Source organism: Artemia franciscana, chromosome 17 (genome assembly GCF_032884065.1).
Source record: "Artemia franciscana chromosome 17, ASM3288406v1, whole genome shotgun sequence".
NCBI lineage: Eukaryota > Metazoa > Arthropoda > Branchiopoda > Anostraca > Artemiidae > Artemia > Artemia franciscana.
In genome coordinates this window covers 24,679,434-24,697,813 of record NC_088879.1, presented here as the reverse complement: position 1 = coordinate 24,697,813, position 18,380 = coordinate 24,679,434, and the positions used below count along the sequence as shown (strand labels likewise).

The 18,380-nt window shown below is 34.3% G+C and overlaps 1 protein-coding gene across 1 annotated transcript in view; it reads right to left on the bottom strand.

Moving 5' to 3' along the window:
• Window positions 1-18,380, bottom strand: part of LOC136038051 (focal adhesion kinase 1-like) — a gene marked incomplete in the record, with an annotated part of 165,226 nt that overhangs the window by 137,285 nt on the left and 9,561 nt on the right. Inside the window, 2 exon segments of the mRNA XM_065721003.1 lie at window positions 2,684-2,945; window positions 13,205-13,351. Of these exon segments, the coding sequence (XP_065577075.1) occupies window positions 2,684-2,905 (222 nt within the window).

The following is an 18,380-nucleotide window of genomic DNA, read 5'->3' as shown; positions in this document are numbered from 1 at the left end:
TATTTCTTATGTTGTCTGTATATCGTTGTAGCAAGCTGGCATTTTCAATATAAACATATTGGATACTTACATGACTGAAAAAAACCCGAGATGTATATTGTTTTTTGCAGTGCTTTAACTTTTAATAATATAACTAACGAAACATATTACATTAGACCCAAGAAAATTTTATTGTTCCCCTAATGCCATTTCTTACGCTAAATTCATCAAACTATAAAAAGAATTAATAAAGTTTAAAATCAAATTTAAAATTGTTTTTAAAATGTACAACTGACTTACAATTTCGTATATTTTGAGGTATATTCATTCATTTATTAGTTTGATACTTCGTCTGTTGAAGACGATTGTCAACTCTGTTATCAGAATCCTCTTAAGTTTCATTTTTTAACTTTACTGTCTTCAATTTTTTTTTTCGTGTGTCTGAATTTTTTTCGACTTCTCGATATACCCGAGTATATATGTGTACACACACACACACGAAATATACAATTTCGGATATTTTAAGGTATATTGATTCTTTTATTAGTTTGATACTTCGTCTGTAGAAGACAATTGTCAACTCTGATATCAGAATCCTCTAAAGTTTCATTTCTTAACTTTATTGTCTTCGTTTTTTTTTCTCCGTGTGTCTGAATTTTTTTGACTTATCGATATACCCTACTTAGGTTGTCAAATCGTGTATATATATATATATATATATATATATATATATATATATATATATATATATATATATATATATATATATATAGTTGTGATAGTATATATATTATATATATATATATTATCATAATATAGTATATATATTATGCGCCATATTAGTTACGCGCCATTGTAGTTGTGTCCCTGTGTCCCACCTGTGAATATAGATATATATATATATATATATATATATATATATATATATATATATATATATATATATATATATATATATATATATATATATATATACCCCAGCACCTAGTTGGTGGGGGCGCATCGCGCCCCCCCCCCAAGCCCCCCCGCGCGCGAAAGTCGTTACGCGCCATATTAGTTACGCGCCATTGTAGTTGTGTCCCTGTGTCCCACCTGTGAATATATATATATATATATATATATATATATATATATATATATATATATATATATATATATATATATATATATATATATATATATGTATATATATATATATATATATATATATATATATATATATATATGTATATATATATATATATATATATATATATATATATATATATATATATATATATATATATATATATATATATATATATATATATATATATATTTTTAACTACGTAAAACTTGCGAGTGTACAACATTCTTGTCTGTCACATTGTCTGTGCATATAAATAGATTGTCAGGTTTACCGACTCTTGAACATGCAACATATAATTGTCCATGGGAAAAACAATCTGTATTCAGATCTATACCTCATTATTCTAATGATTGCCCTTGAGCTTTGTTGATGGTGATTGCTAATCGAACATTCCCTGTGTCCCTGTCGTCATTTATATATCCCCCTGTGCCCCCGGCGTCCCCGTTGTTGTTGTTTCCCTGAATCCCGGTCGTCATTTATGTCCCAGTGTCCCAGTCTGTAATTTCTCTTTGAGTGTTGCGGTCGTCATTTATATTCCCTGTGTCCCGGTGTCCCGGTCGTCATTTGTGTTCCGGTGTTCCGGTCTGTAATTTCTCTTTGAGTATCCTGGTCGTCATTTATATTCCCTGTGTCCCGGTCGTCATTTGTGTCCCGGTGCTTTGTTGATGGTGATTGCTAATCGAACATTCCTTGTGTCCCGGTCGCTTTCTCTTTGAGTGTCCCGGTCGTTATTTATATTCCCTATGTCCCGGTGTCCCGGTCGTCATTTGTGTCCCGATGTCCCGGTGTGTAATTTCGTCAATCAACAAACATGACGTCAGTCGACACACAAACATGACGTCACTCGACACACAGACAACTTATTTATACATATATAGATGTCCCGGCCGTCATTTGTGCCCCGATGTCCCGGTGTGTAATTTCGTCAATCAACAAAGATGACGTCAGTCGATACACAAACATGACGTCACTCGACACACACACACACACACAGACAACTATATTTATTTATATATATATATATATATATATATATATATATATATATATATATATATATATATATATATATATATATATATATATATATATATATATATATATTCAAGCCACGCATTATACGTCAAGAAAAAAAATACCTACCCAAAAATAAACCGCTAGCAATACAGGCGTATTTTACGGAACTATTTTGCTAGTGTTGTCGTCTAAAGATATCTCGGTCAAAAAAACGCCTTGGCTAGGAGAAATGCACAAAACATTGTAAAATTTCAAAAAAAAAAAAAAAAAAACAAGAATAAAAAATCAAAACTCAAAATCGATGTCCAGTTTTGGCAGCTGGTATCTGGCAAAAGCAATATTATATGCGGGCTAGGATTCCATATTTACAAATTCTCAAACTACTTTTTTGATTAACTAAGAAATGAAAGTTAGTAAACTTCCATTATTTACCAGTGTTTTCACTCCATTTCTGTTCATTTTGTTTATTACTATACCTATTTTTATTTTTCCAAGTTAACCCTGACTAGGGGGAGGATATTGTTGTTGTTTTCTCAAGATAACGAAAACAAGACTCACCTTTACAGTTGTACTTGGTCCATATTTAACCACACTTGTTCCAACATTTCTATGAATTCTTATATGATCTCCCAAACTACTATCCCCCGATAAAGAATTTTGCTTCTTTAAAGGTCTGTGACTCCCATCTGAAGAGTCACTTAACCTATCCAAAGTGTAAGTGCTTTGTCCTGAGTGAGGAGGGGGTAAGAACATCGAGTTTCTTGAGCTTAAGGTAGTCATTGTTTCGCTCAATGATCGCTGGTAAGACAAGTCATCGTGCCTGAAAATAAGACACACTCAACAGACCTATTCACAAATTCTACTTTGGAACTAAAACTGATCATTCAATTATGACTTCAGATTACATTAGCATTTTGAAATTATTTCATTACTACATTTAGTTAATTGGAAAAAAAATATAAAAATGTTTTAAATGCGGTAATTATTATTTTTGCATAAAATAATTGAAACAATGCCAAAGAGAAAATTTATATTTAGTAAAAGTAGTACAGAGAGCAACTTGGCAAAAAGGAACGATCCGCGTAGCTTTATTGAATCTAATCAGACTATTGTGTTATTTCGTGTTAAACGTAATTGTCTTCTTCTCAAAAACACCAGCTAAAATGGGTTTATGAAATAGGCTACACAATAAACAGTAAAAAAAGAAGAAAACAGGAAGTCTAGATTAGAAAATGGAAAACCATCAATACATTTAATATTCAAATGATAATCTTTTCAGGTTTGAGAATTGACAACTGAATGTTTACTCACGTTAGTAGGACCTAAGGCCATACCCAGTGGGGTTATCGGGTTTGTATCCCCCCCAAAGAAAAAAACACATATAAGCAAAAAAATTCTGTTTTGCAAAAAAAATGTAACCCCCTCCCCCCCAAGAAAAAGTCTTGGATACGACCTTGATAAGAGCTTTGGAATATTCTGAACTTATGTGGCATTTGGAATCTGAGCAATTTAAATTTTAGTGAAAGGATTCAAACGACAAATATTAAAATTTCCAATTTGACCCACGAAAAAAAAAATCAAATTAAAAACTGCAAGATTCCTAGTTTAATGATTCTGAGTTGAAATATGAAATTTGAGGAATTCCAAGTCTAGACAAAGTATGAAAAATTGCAAAAATTACCCCATCTAATAAAATTACAAGCTAAACCACCTTTACGAATAGTTACTACAAGTTAGACCTCAAGATTTTGGAAATACCCGCTTAATAAAAATCACCAAGCCCATAGACGTGTTCAGGAGGAGAGGCCATGGGGTCTCCTTCCAAATAATCCTAAATTCATCCTCATTTTTCGGGTACTTCTTGTTCAAATCATCATTTATTTTTTTTAATTGCCCCCCCCCCTTAAAAAAGGAAAATAAATCCCAGCCTCAGAGCCTAATCAAACCAAGAAAAAATCAAAACTTTAGCAAACTTTAGCTCCCCGACGGCCAAAAATCCAAGCACCGCCCAAATGAAGAGAAGGTCATTTATGAGGGTAAGAGGCAGGAGCCCCAGCAGAGCAATTTGAAGACCGATGGCCCGTGCTACCTACTGTATCGAGGCTAGGGAACAACAGAAACCCCGAGAAATGTACTTTTTGTAAGTTACTTTTTGTAAGAGTGCAACCTTTATCGCCAACGTTTTTAGCCAACCTTTATCACAAATTACTAACAAAATTTAAAGTTCAATCTTAAAAATAACTATGTCAATTTAAAAACAGATAGAAATTAAACTTTAAAAAAGAAACTTTTCCGAGAAGAGTTAAAGGCGAAAATAGGATGTAAAACAAGCCGAAAATAAACTATAAAAGATTTCAAATATAAAACTGGAACACATTACTCTAAATGAAGAAACCAAAAGCAAACACAAATGCAATGAACAATGATGCCAAACTTGAAAGGAACAAGGAATAACAGCAAACACTGATGGTGTGCCACCCAGGATACAATCGAATCTTTCTTATTGTCTAAATTGAAGACATTCTGAATTGATGATCTTGTAATTACACACACCATACTACACTAGTGGTTAATTGCATGATTATTAGATAGCTCGGCATTTACTTTCGATCACCTGGCAATTTATACGCTAACTTTACCAATTGCATCCACTTTGTCAAGCCATTAATGGCTTGTTCAAACCGGAGCGTTACTAAAAGGAAAATCAACAAAAACTTCTCAAACAAATAAACTTTCGACATACGAGCAAAGTTAAAAATTACGGTTAATTAGCTTATTATTAGACAAGTTAATACAGCTTTGGTGTAAAATCTAATGAAAGAAAATTAAACTTAGTTTAGGTCAGACAACAGTTGCCAAGAAGACGTTCGAATTGCAGAACTAAAGGTGCGTTAATTTACACTTCATAATCATTCAGTCTATTCTTGGACAGTATTTATGCTCTACTGTCAAGGGCGCATCCAGTATTTTCTTCGATGGGGGGGGGGTGTTTTTTATGAGGTTGCCCAAAAAACTTCATAAAATTCGCAGAAAAATTTGTTTATATGTATTTTTACATTTTACTTAGTTGGACAAAATTTCAGGAGAGAGGGGGGTGGTAAATCCATCCCCCCCCAGTACACGGCCTTGCCAACAGTAGTTATTATATCTATAATTTGGCATACCTGGATTCAGAAAGTGTTTTTATTTTCTGAAAAATAGTTGATTGACATAGTTGATGACACTAAGTGTCATCAACTAGCCTATGTGTTTCAGTCTTGAAGTTTAAAGTCTTGAAACTATGTTCATTTAGATATCATAAAAAAAAAGGTGATGATGCATTAAGTGTCAAGAACAAATAAAGTAGATTTTAATTACACATTACTAAATAGCAAAAAAAAATCCGTCAGCAAACACAGTAGCTTCTCCTTTCGTTTTTCCTCCGGTCCAAAGTTGTTATGTTTTTGTGTATGTGTGCCACCGAGAATACTTCCTGGCGGGCACTTTCTCAAGTATAAGGTATCAGCTCCCGGATGGGAAAATAACACCGGCTATCAATTTCTAAAAAAGGCAGGATGCAATAGTAAGTCTTAAGTAACCAAAATAAAGCAGGAAGTAGAAAAAAAACACTGGCTTCAATCCCAATATCCACATTGTCGTTCACAAGAGAAGGACGTATCTAACACTTTTTCTCAAAAATGAGTTAGATATTCTGAAAGATTTCACTAGTCGGTCGATTTGCTGAGAGTAACCAAAATAAAGGGAGAAATAGAAAAAAAACGTTGGCTTCAGATCTAATCTCCACATTATCGTCCAAAACAGAAGGGCGCATCTTATACTTGTTCTCAAAAATGAGTTAGATATTGAAAAAATTTCACTAGTGGGCCAATTTGCAGATATTCCATTGTTTACGTTTGTTGAGGTGTTTTAACATCACTTATCGGTTATATAATTGACACCGTTATAATAATAATCGGTTATATAGTAAACCTGCGCCTCTATCCATAAAGTAGAGAGAACGTGGGGTTCCGTAAAGTGACGTAATAAACGGCATCGAGGTATATCCCGCCATCATTTACAATGATACTTAGTAGAGTACATGTGGTGGGCGGCAGTAAAGGCAAAAGGAAGACCTCCTTTTAACGATATTTCTGCGTTCTGGGTACATAATTCTAAGTTGTAATTTTTCAATTTTCCTAATTAAGTATTATATTTTCATATTTTTTTATATCATTAGCTTTATCAAAAGTTTGGGCTATATATTTGCACATTAGGGAGGGGGTTAAGCATAGCATATATTAAATACAACAATGGTAAGTTTACGCATTTAATATATGATACGCTTTACCTCCACCCCCCCCCCCTAATGTGCAAATATATAGCCCAAATTTGTTTCTAAACTATTATATATTCATCATATTTTGTTTCATTTCATTAGCATTAATCGAACTTCACTTCGCGAGTGTCTATTATATAACCGATAAGTACCTTTTTACTTCATATGAGGTAAGGGCTGTGATTAATATATTAATGTATTCATAAAATAATGAATAATGTATTTTTAAATATGCATTTTTTAACCATTACTTCATTTTTGGCACTGATGATGGCTGAGAGGAGGACTCGAACGAAATATTTGTGTATTCTTCTTCTTTTTCACTGGCTGGAATTATCCTCATCTTTTTTTTCCTTGTTACATTTTTTTCATTTTGAAACTTTTATCAACAATACACGCAAGGCCTAAATAAAGTATTTTACGCCTAATAACTTTGCTAAACCAGGATGTATAAGATTTTGAAGAATTTTGAAAAATATCTGAGAATCGAAAAAAATAATCCTAATATGTTTTAAGATCCTACCCAAGTCATTAGAACTAAATTTTCAAATTGTAGAGTCAATGAAAAGCAGACTCAATCTAAAACTAAGAAAAAACATAGTGTTTCAACATTAAGACAGATATAGATCCGGAAAAATAAAACAGGATAGGTAGGGGCAGGGGGCGGCAGATGCTCCTACCTATTTTGAAAAATAATTTTGTTGGTATTTTAATTGAAAAAGCGAAGAAAAGGACAACAAAGTTGCCACCACCTAGATTTTGAAAATCCATTCTCTCCACCTAAATTTTCACAAATTGACACCACTCTATAGACTTATCTTCTAAACAATTGTTTAATCCTAGAAATAAGGAAGGAGTCAAAGTAGGAGCTTGAAAAAACCTTCCTGGGTAAAAATTTAGGTTCTGAACTGATTTCAGAAAATGTCATTCTCCAGATGCAACTCTTTTCCATGACCGTCAAAATCCCCTCATCAAGGAGATTTCCCAAAGAGGCTACGCAACAGGTCGTACATGGATACCAAACATATGGATGCAGAGATACAAGACCTGAAGCATGGGCTTAGGTAGGTTAAGAGGTAAACAATGGCTGCGTAATACCTCTTGAAAAATAAAGCCTTATAAATGAGAAGCAAGATAAATGAAAGAAACATACCTCATTTCACAAAACGGTAAAATAAAACTTAATTCGTCATGAGACAACTTAAAAATAAAAGAATCAGAGCGAGATAACATCTCATATTCTGATTCCGTCTTGCGAAAACACATCATTTTGATTCTCTTTTTTTCCTGGTACAAACAAGACATTCGTCACACATCAAAGATTTCCCATTCCAAATCAATGGTAACAGTATCACAAGCTTGCTCGTCAATAGCACCCGCACAATTAAAATGATCGAAATGGGATTTTTTATCGCCGAAAACCCACACTATCTAATGAGTCACTGCTTGTATTTTTGCGAGGTAGTAATTAATATGACACGATACCAACTGATAGAATCAACTAAAACTTCTGAAGTGAAAAGGAAAGAACCTGACCTTTTGCACCTTACTATTGGATACTTGAAAATCTCAAAAACAGAAAATCCTTGCGGCTACTTAATCCTCTTGATCAAGACGTTCCGCTAAAAGGGAAAAAACGACAGGATGTTTCTTTTCCGCAGTGACGACCCGAGAAGAAAATCAACCCAGGGGTCTTTTCGCTCACTGGATCGTACGAAAAGATTCCCACAGAGAAACCGTATAAAAAATGGCGAACACGATATACGGGCCAGGGAGCCTACGAATTTCATGGTGTTAAAATCGAGATGTAATCAACAATAAAGAAAGAAATTCTTCGTCAGTCTTTGACATTTCCTTATCAAGATTTCTCGAAGAAAAAGAATAAGAGGTAGTAATCAATAGTAGTCTTGTCATACTGATTATTGCTGGGAGTGGATTTTTATGGCAGTATTAGACAAAATTTTTAGATTCTTTACGGAGAGATTGAAATTGCGATTTATCGATAACGCAAAAACATGTTCAAGAGATTTGAATTCCACGTATAAACTTTTGAAGGATCAAGAATATTCAAAATACAATGTTAAAACAGCGCAAAAATGCCGAAGTGCATTGATCATAGATCATTATGCATTGATGGGGCATTGATCGTCGACCCTCTCCTTCAATTTCGGATCCTAAGAATTGTACGATGTTTCCAATGACTCTCCCTTTTTACAATTCTATCCTATTTCAGTTTTTTGGGGTTTATAAATACCCCATTTAATAGGTTTCGCTTATCCGATTAATGAATGACGTGGTCAGCTTACTTGAACTATATTGCCACCGCTGCAAAATTGCGTAAAAGGGGAAAATACAAATGTATGCAAATTTATTGCACAATGTTAATAATAGTTTTTTATTTATTTATTTATTTATCGCCCGTCATTCCAACAGAAAAAAGACGGAGCGTAAAAAGCAAAAAAGAAAAGGGAAAAAACATTATATAGGCCTATACACTTAAATTTTGATAATTTTGCTCCAGGGGTTTCATAATTCTGAAACCCTAAAATATTTTGCGAAAATAAAATAAGTTAATCCTCTTAAGGCTGACGCACCGTTTCAAACATGAATAGGACTACAAGCCAAACAAGCCTACAGCTGTAATTTGGACTGAAAGGACAGCGTAAACTGCTGTCCTTTCAGTGCAAACTGCTGACCGTAAGAAACTTGGATCACTACCTTCACAAGCTTCAGAGTATTCACCGCGTCCAAAGCTATGATATTACTTAAAACTTAAATTTGTGAATTTTCCAGTGTCACAATATCACTGCGATTGTTATCTGCTCTTATGTACCTTTCTGACAGAGTGAATAACTAATTTATTGATATATCACCCCCAAGTCTTCACTTTCTGATAAAACAAATAACAGCCTCCTTTTTAAGGCAAGTTCTTAGTGTTAATTAGATATATTATAATGTTTACAACGAGCAAACAGTGTACTTACTTTTACAAAATGTGTTTAAATCACCAGTAGCAGGTACATCTCCAAGCAATAGGGTGAGGAATTGAACAGAAACAGGTAAATTTTCAGAGCAAAATTTTTATTGATTACTTTTTTTTAAATTTTACAAGAACTTTATGAAATTTACATGCAACAAGACTACAACAGCAATTTGCACTAAAAGGACACTGCAAACTGCAGAGTGTAAGATACTTGGATTACTAGATTTGCTTGATTCAAACCTATCCATTCACCAAGCCAGAGCAAAATTTCACAGCATTCTTTTTTCTTTTTTTTATGACACCCCCCGCTTTCTGAAGCTTTGGCTACAGTTTGGAATTGAAAAGTATCTAACAAATCAGGCAAATTTATTGAAAATAAAAATACCTTCTTTGGTGCTAAATAAAGTAAAAGGCTTTTTTGCTCTTTAGCAAAAACTACTTTTTGGAGAAGTCACATAAAGTACTCTTGAGACAGGATTACAGCTTTTGAACCCTTCCCTGTCCTCGCCCGCATTCCCGACTATAAAGTGGTTGCAGAATAGGACATCCCACTCAGGTTAACACTACTAAATTATCAATCAAAGGGAGGCAGTACTTGGATGAGCAAGTGATACAATTGCAAAATAAAGCCTTTTTTCTAGGGTGGACCCCTTCCATTTTATTATAAATGTCTATAGTATTCCCAACATGCAATACGACCTAATGTATCCATTACTATTTTTGGATAGCGTGTTTTTATGTGCGCTTCATGTAATTTTTAGGTAACGGCATTTTATGTTTTTTATGGCACTTACCCGTCTTATAGCGATCGCAATTTCTGTCCGTCGGTCTGTCGGTACCAGTTTTGCTAGTTCGGGCACCTCCAGATAAGCTAGGACGATGAAAGTTGGCAGGCGTATCAGGAACCGGATCAAATTGAATTAGAAATAGTCGCTCCCTCGATCCGACAATGTGGTGAAGGGTGGAGTGGAGGGACGGTTAATTCGGAAAAATATAAAAAATTAGGTATTTTTAACTTACGAACAGGAGATCGGATCTTAATGCAATTTTATATTTAGAACAGCCTTGTGTCTCAGAGCTCTTATTTTAAATCTCAATCGGATCCGGTGACATTGGGGGGAGTTGGAGGGGAAAGCGGAAATCTTGGAAAACACTTAGAGATCGCAATGAAACTTGGTGGGAAGAATAAACACAAGTCCTAGATATGTGATTGACATAACCAGATCAGATTCACTCTCTTTGGAGGAGTTGGGGGGGGGTCCAGTGATTTGGCGAGTTCGGTACTTCTGGACGCTAGGACGTTGAAAATTGGTTGGCGTGTCAGGGACCTGCAAAAATTGACTTGATAACAGTTTTTTCCCCAATTCGACCATCTGGAGGGGCTGAAAGGGGAGGGGGAATTCGTAAATACTGAGGTATGTTTATCTTACGAATGGGTGATCGGATCTTAATGAAACTTGATATATAGAAAAATCTCATGTCTCAGATGCTCCATTTTCAATTCCGATTGGAGCTGGGGGCATTGGGGGTGGAGGGGGGAAATGGAAATCTTGGAAAACAATTAAAGCGGAGAGATTGGGGTGAAACTTGATGAGAAGAATAAGCACAAGTTCTAGATACGTGATTGAATAACTGAATCCGATCTCTTTGTGGGAGTTCGGGGGATTTCTAGTGCTTTGGTGAGTTCGAGAAAAGCACAAGTTCTAGGTACGTGATTGATATAACCGGACCGGATCCAATCTCTTTGGGGGAGTTGGAGAGATTTCTAGCGCTTTTGCGAGTTCGGTGCTTCTTGACGTGCCTGACCTCGTCAAACGTGCCATATGAGCTTCTGGCTCTTGTTTCTTATTTATTTACTCTGTTCTTCTTCTTTTTTCTACTATTTAAGCCAATGGATTTAATAAACATCTCAATAACTCGGCTCTTTATTTCCACCATGATGTAAATCAACAGGGGGCACAAGCAAGGACGTATCCAAAATTTGGTTGGGTTGGGAGGGGAGAGGGTTGCACAAAAACTTTCAAAAGCGCACCAGAATTTTTGCATATACATTTTTATTACGTTTTACGAGCCGAACAAAACTTGGTGGGGGTTCAAACATCTTAATTCCCGCCTGGGTACGAAATTGGGCACAAGGGTCGTACTTTTATTCGATCCAGTTACGGATCTCATCAGTTTCGTTGTTTGTCTTTTATCACTTTGTCCATTCAGTTTTGAACGAACAGTCTTGAAACTGTCTTTAAATGCTGGATTATAAATTCAATAAAAGATGAGTAAAGGCCCATTCACAATGAGATTTTACTAATAATAAGATTCAGCTAGCGCTAATAATAGCGCATTATTTCATATAATTTTTTGATTTGTTGATGCCAAACCAGAAACTTTTTTTTAAAATTCTGATTGGCTAAAAACTAGAGATAGCTGAATTTCGGTAGTAGTAAAATATCATTGTGAATAGGCGTTAGCCAGTAGGCTATTGTGTGAATTCTTTTAAACACAAAAACAAGAAACTTGGTTCAGTTGAATGAGGTGTCATTATTGCTATAAAAAACATCAAAGGACCATGGAGAAAAGCATTCCTCATTACTTTTCCCACAATTCGGTCATAACCTTAGGGTCAACTAAATAAAAATAACAATAGTTAATTACAAAAAACAAAACCACACTTCTCAATCGTTTCAAACCTGATTGCTTTGTCGTGACAACCCGTTCTGAACAAATGTTTAGACAGGAATCAAGACTTCGCCACCATTACCAATCAGGGGGATTAAGATCAAAGACCAATAGTCAAAAGTATGTCCACTCAATGACCCAAAGGATCGCGCAAGTAGGAAGAATTTTTTTTTAGGAGTGTGGACAGGTTGCTTTGTGAAAGCGACAGGGACAGACGAATTAAATAAAACAATCGTCAAAATTTTGTGGAAGGCAACGACATTAGTTCCATTTATAGTTAAGTTTGGATGTCTTCTCCTTCCTATTTCCTATAACTGTCAAGCAACGAATTTCTAACTACAACCAATTTCTAAAGCTGCTACAATAATTTACATTTTACAGAGAATAATGACAAGAAAGTTGATTTTTCGATATAGGAAGTCAATTATTTAAAAGTCATAAATAAATTGTTTCCTTGGTCACATATAAATATAAAAGCAATGTAACCAGGATGATCATGAGGGAAAGGGGGGCTAAAGCTAGAAATTAATCCGCATGGCATTGAAATGGCCCCTCCCCCCTGCGATATGTTTGTCCTACTCGTAAAAGCATAACAAAAATGAACATAAACGAATTTTTGACATGTTTTCCGAAGTTTTTTGTGGCCCCACCCCGAAAAAAAGAAAAACAAATCCTGGATAAGATTTTAAGTCTTATTATTTTATTCGTGGTATTTTCTGTTAGTTTGAAATGTAACTTGTTAAATGAAATCATATCTCCTCGTCTTGGGTTTTAATGTGGATATTTACTTTTCTTCAATTTTTTTTTGAAAAAGGTCTTCTTTTAATTAATCACATAAAAGCTTTCGTATAAACCTTTATTGGCTTGAATAATTGCTTTATGTGAAACAGCCCCCTTTCTTTTCAGCCGGAGCAAATCTCCAGAGTTTTTATTGGTGGGGGGAAGGAGGGGTCTATATTTGGATAGTCAAGGGACATTGGCTACATGATAAATTTTTTCTCCAGATTATAGGGGGTGTAATTGCCAAACAGTTAAAAACAAAAGAGAAGTAATAATAACTATATCTGAAATAGTAAAGTTCCTTGAGAATTTAAAAGTATTTCATTACCTCTTCTTAGATCTTTCGGGAACTGGTAGGCTAAACCTCCGAGGCGGTCTTGGAGGTAGACTCAAAACAGCATCTTCTGCCTCAATAAGCTTTAAGAACAGTGATTCCTTGTCACAAAAATCATTTTCAAGCCATGAACTACTGCCACTATAATACGAACTATAATCACAGCACGTAAACGCGTGACACGGCATAAATACGAGGGACACACAAGTTTCTGAACGATATATACTGGTTTCTTTGAGCTTTGAAGGCAGGAAAAAGTGAAAAAGACGCTCTCTAGTTGACAAAAACCAACTGTTGGCCTCACGGAGGTCTTTCAGCGGCATTCAGAAGAATAAAGCACTTCAAACTGTCAACCCACTGCCCCTCTTAAGATATTCAAGTTTTTACGATTTTCCAAATTGCCTAGAAATCGTGAACAAACAATGGAGAAAATCCCAGGCGTTATTTCGAACCAAACAATTAAAAAGCATTTTCCAAGCTGGCAATAATCACAGAAATTGTCACCGAATCAGGGAACTGATCTATAATTCAGATGTTAATAGCTAACACAAAAGAAAGCTCAGGTTCAATTTGGAATTTAATTGCTGTTGATATCATTTAGGAGCATTCAATTGATAAAGCCCTTGCAGTCACAGCGGCTCTCTAACATAAGAGCATTCAATTAATTATGTCCTATTAAATAAAGAATTTATTATATTCAAATAATATGAACCTGAATAATAAATAAGTGTCTACTTTTAAAGGATAAATAATGAATTTACAAAATAATTCATTATAGCCGAATTAAAAATAGCTGTCGTGTGACAGACCACCGATAAAAGAAAACAAGACGAGGTTTCATTTGTATGCGACTGGACAAGGAAAGTTTAATGAAAGAACATAAAAGTCGAACTTGGATCATGGGAAATATTCTTGTATAAAGCATAGAAAATACTCCACAATCTTTAAGACTACAATTCGACAGCACTAAATCAAAAGCCATAATGTAAAATGTTTAAAACAAACTAAAGTTTATGGTCCATCCTCTTAAACTGAAATATTAGATCGATTATTCAGATATTTTTCCGTACCTTATTTGGTTGTCAAAATATTTTAAAATTTTCTTTGTTTTCAAAAGGGGTCATGCCTCGATTTTCCGCTTTCTGGGATTGTTTTACACTAAAACTTTTAGTATCAAGAGTCGTTTTCACCGTATCTTGGATGCTACATAATCCTTCTTGTTCTACCAAAAATGATTGCTAAGAACCCTAACAAAACCTGACATTTATTTTTCGGTTTTTCCGATCTCCTGTATAGTTCTGTCACATAACGCCTTCTGTATTACCACTGGCATATTATAGACCAAATTGACCGACAAGAGGGGTTATTTAGTTTGTTTATTTTTTCTGGGAAATCTGTTGCTTTGAGTAGAGACCTCAAGCATATAGATCTAAAAACGAAAAGAATGTGCGTGTGATTACGAATAAAGTTGGACAAGAATTGTTTTTCACCACAGGTGATTGTATTGAACCAGTAGATACATAATATCGGCCAAAGGCTCGTTCAACCAGAAATTTAAAGCTATAGGGCAATTTCCCGGCAACAAAGGGAATTGCTCCATAACAAAGTGCTAATTTTTGCCATTATGTGCTGCGAAGCAACAATATGGTTCGAACAGTGCAAAAATGCTATTGAAATATCGAAAGGACCCGCCCCTGACATGTGATGATAGCATTTAATTATTCCAAATGGACTTGCTTATTTCAATATTTAGCCTTCCCAGTGATATATCAATATAGAAAACTCTCATTTTTGCTTCATTCAGAACGGCTCATGCAAAGTTGACAAATACTGAAGAATTTAATAACCGATTACCAGCTCCCATTTCCTGTTATAATTACATATATATATATATATATATATATATATATATATATATATATATATATATATATATATATATATATATATATATATATATATATATATATATATATATATATATATATATATATATACAAGCACTATTAGAAAAAAAAAAGTTAACCACCAAGCAATATAACCGTCTACACATTTCACTACTAGATTTGAACTACGGCCGAGCCAAGTGAAATTCCCTGGCGCGCGCCGGTACAAGTATTGTTATTCGCATTTCGAACATTAATTACGAGGATGGAATTTCTGTCGGGATTAAAGCCAAACAAACTAATTTTAACAGACATCCAATTAATGTTGGGTGACATTTGTCTTTGATCTACTGACCGAAATTTCACTCTTCAATCAACTCTGAACTGGAGCATAAAAGAACATAAAACAAATTTGTAGAAAGGGAACTAAAAAGCTTAATTTTACAAGGAAAAACAGACAAATAGGGTGAATCCTCCTCAGGCTAAAAGAAATTCCCTTATTTCTAGTAGATTTTCTTACATCGAGGGGGGGGGGAGACCCTGACCCCGTGTAAAACCTTACAGGGTTTATAGTTGCCTTAATATCCTCCAACTCACTTGGAAGAAAACTGAGATCCCACTCTAAAATTTGGCCTTGTACATTCATAAGCTAAAAAAAAGTTTTCTCAAATGAAAGTAAAGAGTGACATTAAAATCTAAAATGAACAGAAACTATTCCGCGTATATGGGATGAGTCTCACCCTCCTGAAAATTCTGTTCTTTACGCTAAAGTATTATAGCAGTTTAAAATGAGTTCTTATTTTGTATCAGCGGTATGTTTAGGCAGTCGTTAATTGGGACATGATGTCAAAGAATTGGACCGAAGAATCAAACTTAGCGGAAAGAGCAGGGGGTTCAGGAACAGCCCCCTAACATACGGAATAATTTCTTCTTGTTTAAAATTTCGATGAAACTTTAAACTTTCATTTGAAAAACCTTTTTCATTTAATTTCTGTTTGTTTTCCATAGTATATCTAGGGTTATCCTAAATATAAGAAGAGCTACCACCCCTCAAACCCAATTCTTTAAATTCCAGTTTAACTTATGCACATCATTTCTTTGAGAAAAATTTGAATTTTTTTTCAGTTTCCATCAAGATGACACCCCTTTTTGGGGGAGTTTAATTTCTATTTCTAAAAGTATGCAAATTTTCAAAATCCTAGGTTACAACAAATTTTTACTATTCAACATACAAGTATATATAATTTTCTATAATATTAAAATGTTTATAATACAATAGTATTTATGATATTTTTACTTCCGGCTATAATATACAATTTTTTATGAATCATGTTTTGGGGTCGCTTCCATTTTAATCAACTATTATCTGAATTTGAATATAATCTATAGCTTTATTTTGTCTCATTAAAAGGGGCAGAGGGGAGGGGCTGTAGTCTTTGTGGTAAGAAGATTATATTTAGGAAAAGTTTTGAATGGCAAATCCAATTCTAGCACAATTTATTTTTTATTTAATTGTTTCATCTCAAGATTAGCCTTCATAGAGGGTTAATAATTGCTCAAGCATTAGAAGTTATGGAGGTAAACCTGGGTATTTAAAGCACCAAGGATATCAATATAAAAACATATTTAGCCTTCTAGAGCTATCCTAGGCCTATTTATACCTAAAAGGCCGAGTTTACAGCAATTTTTCTTTTAGTTGCTACAAGCAACATTGAATTAGAACGTCTGAGAATGTGTTCAAACAGTTCGTGGTAACGAACTGTAGTAGGGAGCGACCCGGCTCAATAGCAACCAAAACTCTAAAAAATTGAATTTTGATATCAATAACTACATCAAAAGAACCGCATTTTAATACTGATTTTAAATATATAAGTTTCATCGAGTTTAGTCTTACCCATCAAAAGTTTCTCAGTCTTACCCTGAGAAAATTTGCCTTATTTAAGAAAATAGGAGGAAACACCCCCTAAAAGTGATAGAATCTTAACGAAAATGACACCATCAGATTCAGCGTATCAGCGAACCCTACTGTAGAAGTTTCAAGCTCCTATCTACAAAAATGTGGAATTTTGTATTTTTTGCCAGAAGACAAATCACGGGTGCGTGTATATATATATATATATATATATATATATATATATATATATATATATATATATATATATATATATATATATATATATATATATATATTTCCAGGGGTCATCGTATCGACCAAGTGGTCCTAGAATGTTGCAAGAGGGCTCATTCTAACGGAAAAGTTCTAGTGCCCTTTTTAAGTGACCAAAAAAATCGGAGGGCATCTAGGCCCCCTCCCACGCTCATTTTTTCCCAAATTCAACGGATCAAAATTTTGAGATAGCCATTTTGTTCATCATAGTCGAAAACCATAATAACTATGTCTTTGGGGATGACGTACTCCGCCACAATCCCTGGGGGAGGGGCTGCAAGTTACAAACTTTGACCAGTGTTTACATATAGTAATGGTTATTGGGAAGTGTACAGACGTTTTCAGGGGGATTTTATTTTGTTTGGGGTGGGGTTGAGGGGAGGGGGCTATTTTGGAGGATCTTTCCTTGGAGGAATCTGTCATGGGGGAAGAAAAATTCAATGAAAAGGGCTCAGGATTTTCTAGCATTACTATAAGAAAACAATGAAAAATAAACATGAAAACGTGTTTTCAAATGAAAGGAAGGAGTAGCATTGGAACTTAAAACGAATAGAGATTATTACGCATATGAGGGGTTCTAAAAATACTTTAGCATAAAGAGCGAGTTATTTAGGAGGAGATAAATAACTCGCTCTTTATGCTAAAGTATTTTTAGTGATTTCAACTATGTATTCTACGGCCTTTCTGATTCAGGGGTCATTCTTAAAGAATTGGGACAAAACTTACGATTTAGTGTAAAGAGCGAGGTATTAACGAGGGTACAAACCCCCTCGTATACATAATAAAAATATAAGATTATGAAAGTTTGTTACGTAAGTTAATTCTTAAGTTACGTAAATTTTTTACTAATAAAAACGTTCGTTAAAAATTAAAAGTCCTAGTTTCCTTTTTAAGTAACCGAAAAATTTGAGGGCAACTAGGCCACCTTCTCCACCCCTTATTTCTCAAAATCGTCTGATCAAAACTAAGGGAAAGCCATTTAGCCAAAAAAAAAGAATTAATATACAAATTTCACTTTAATAATTTATGTGCGGAGAGCCAAAACCAAACATGCATTAATTCAAAAACGTTCAGAAATTAAATAAAAAAAAACTATTTTTTTTAGCTGAAAGTAAGG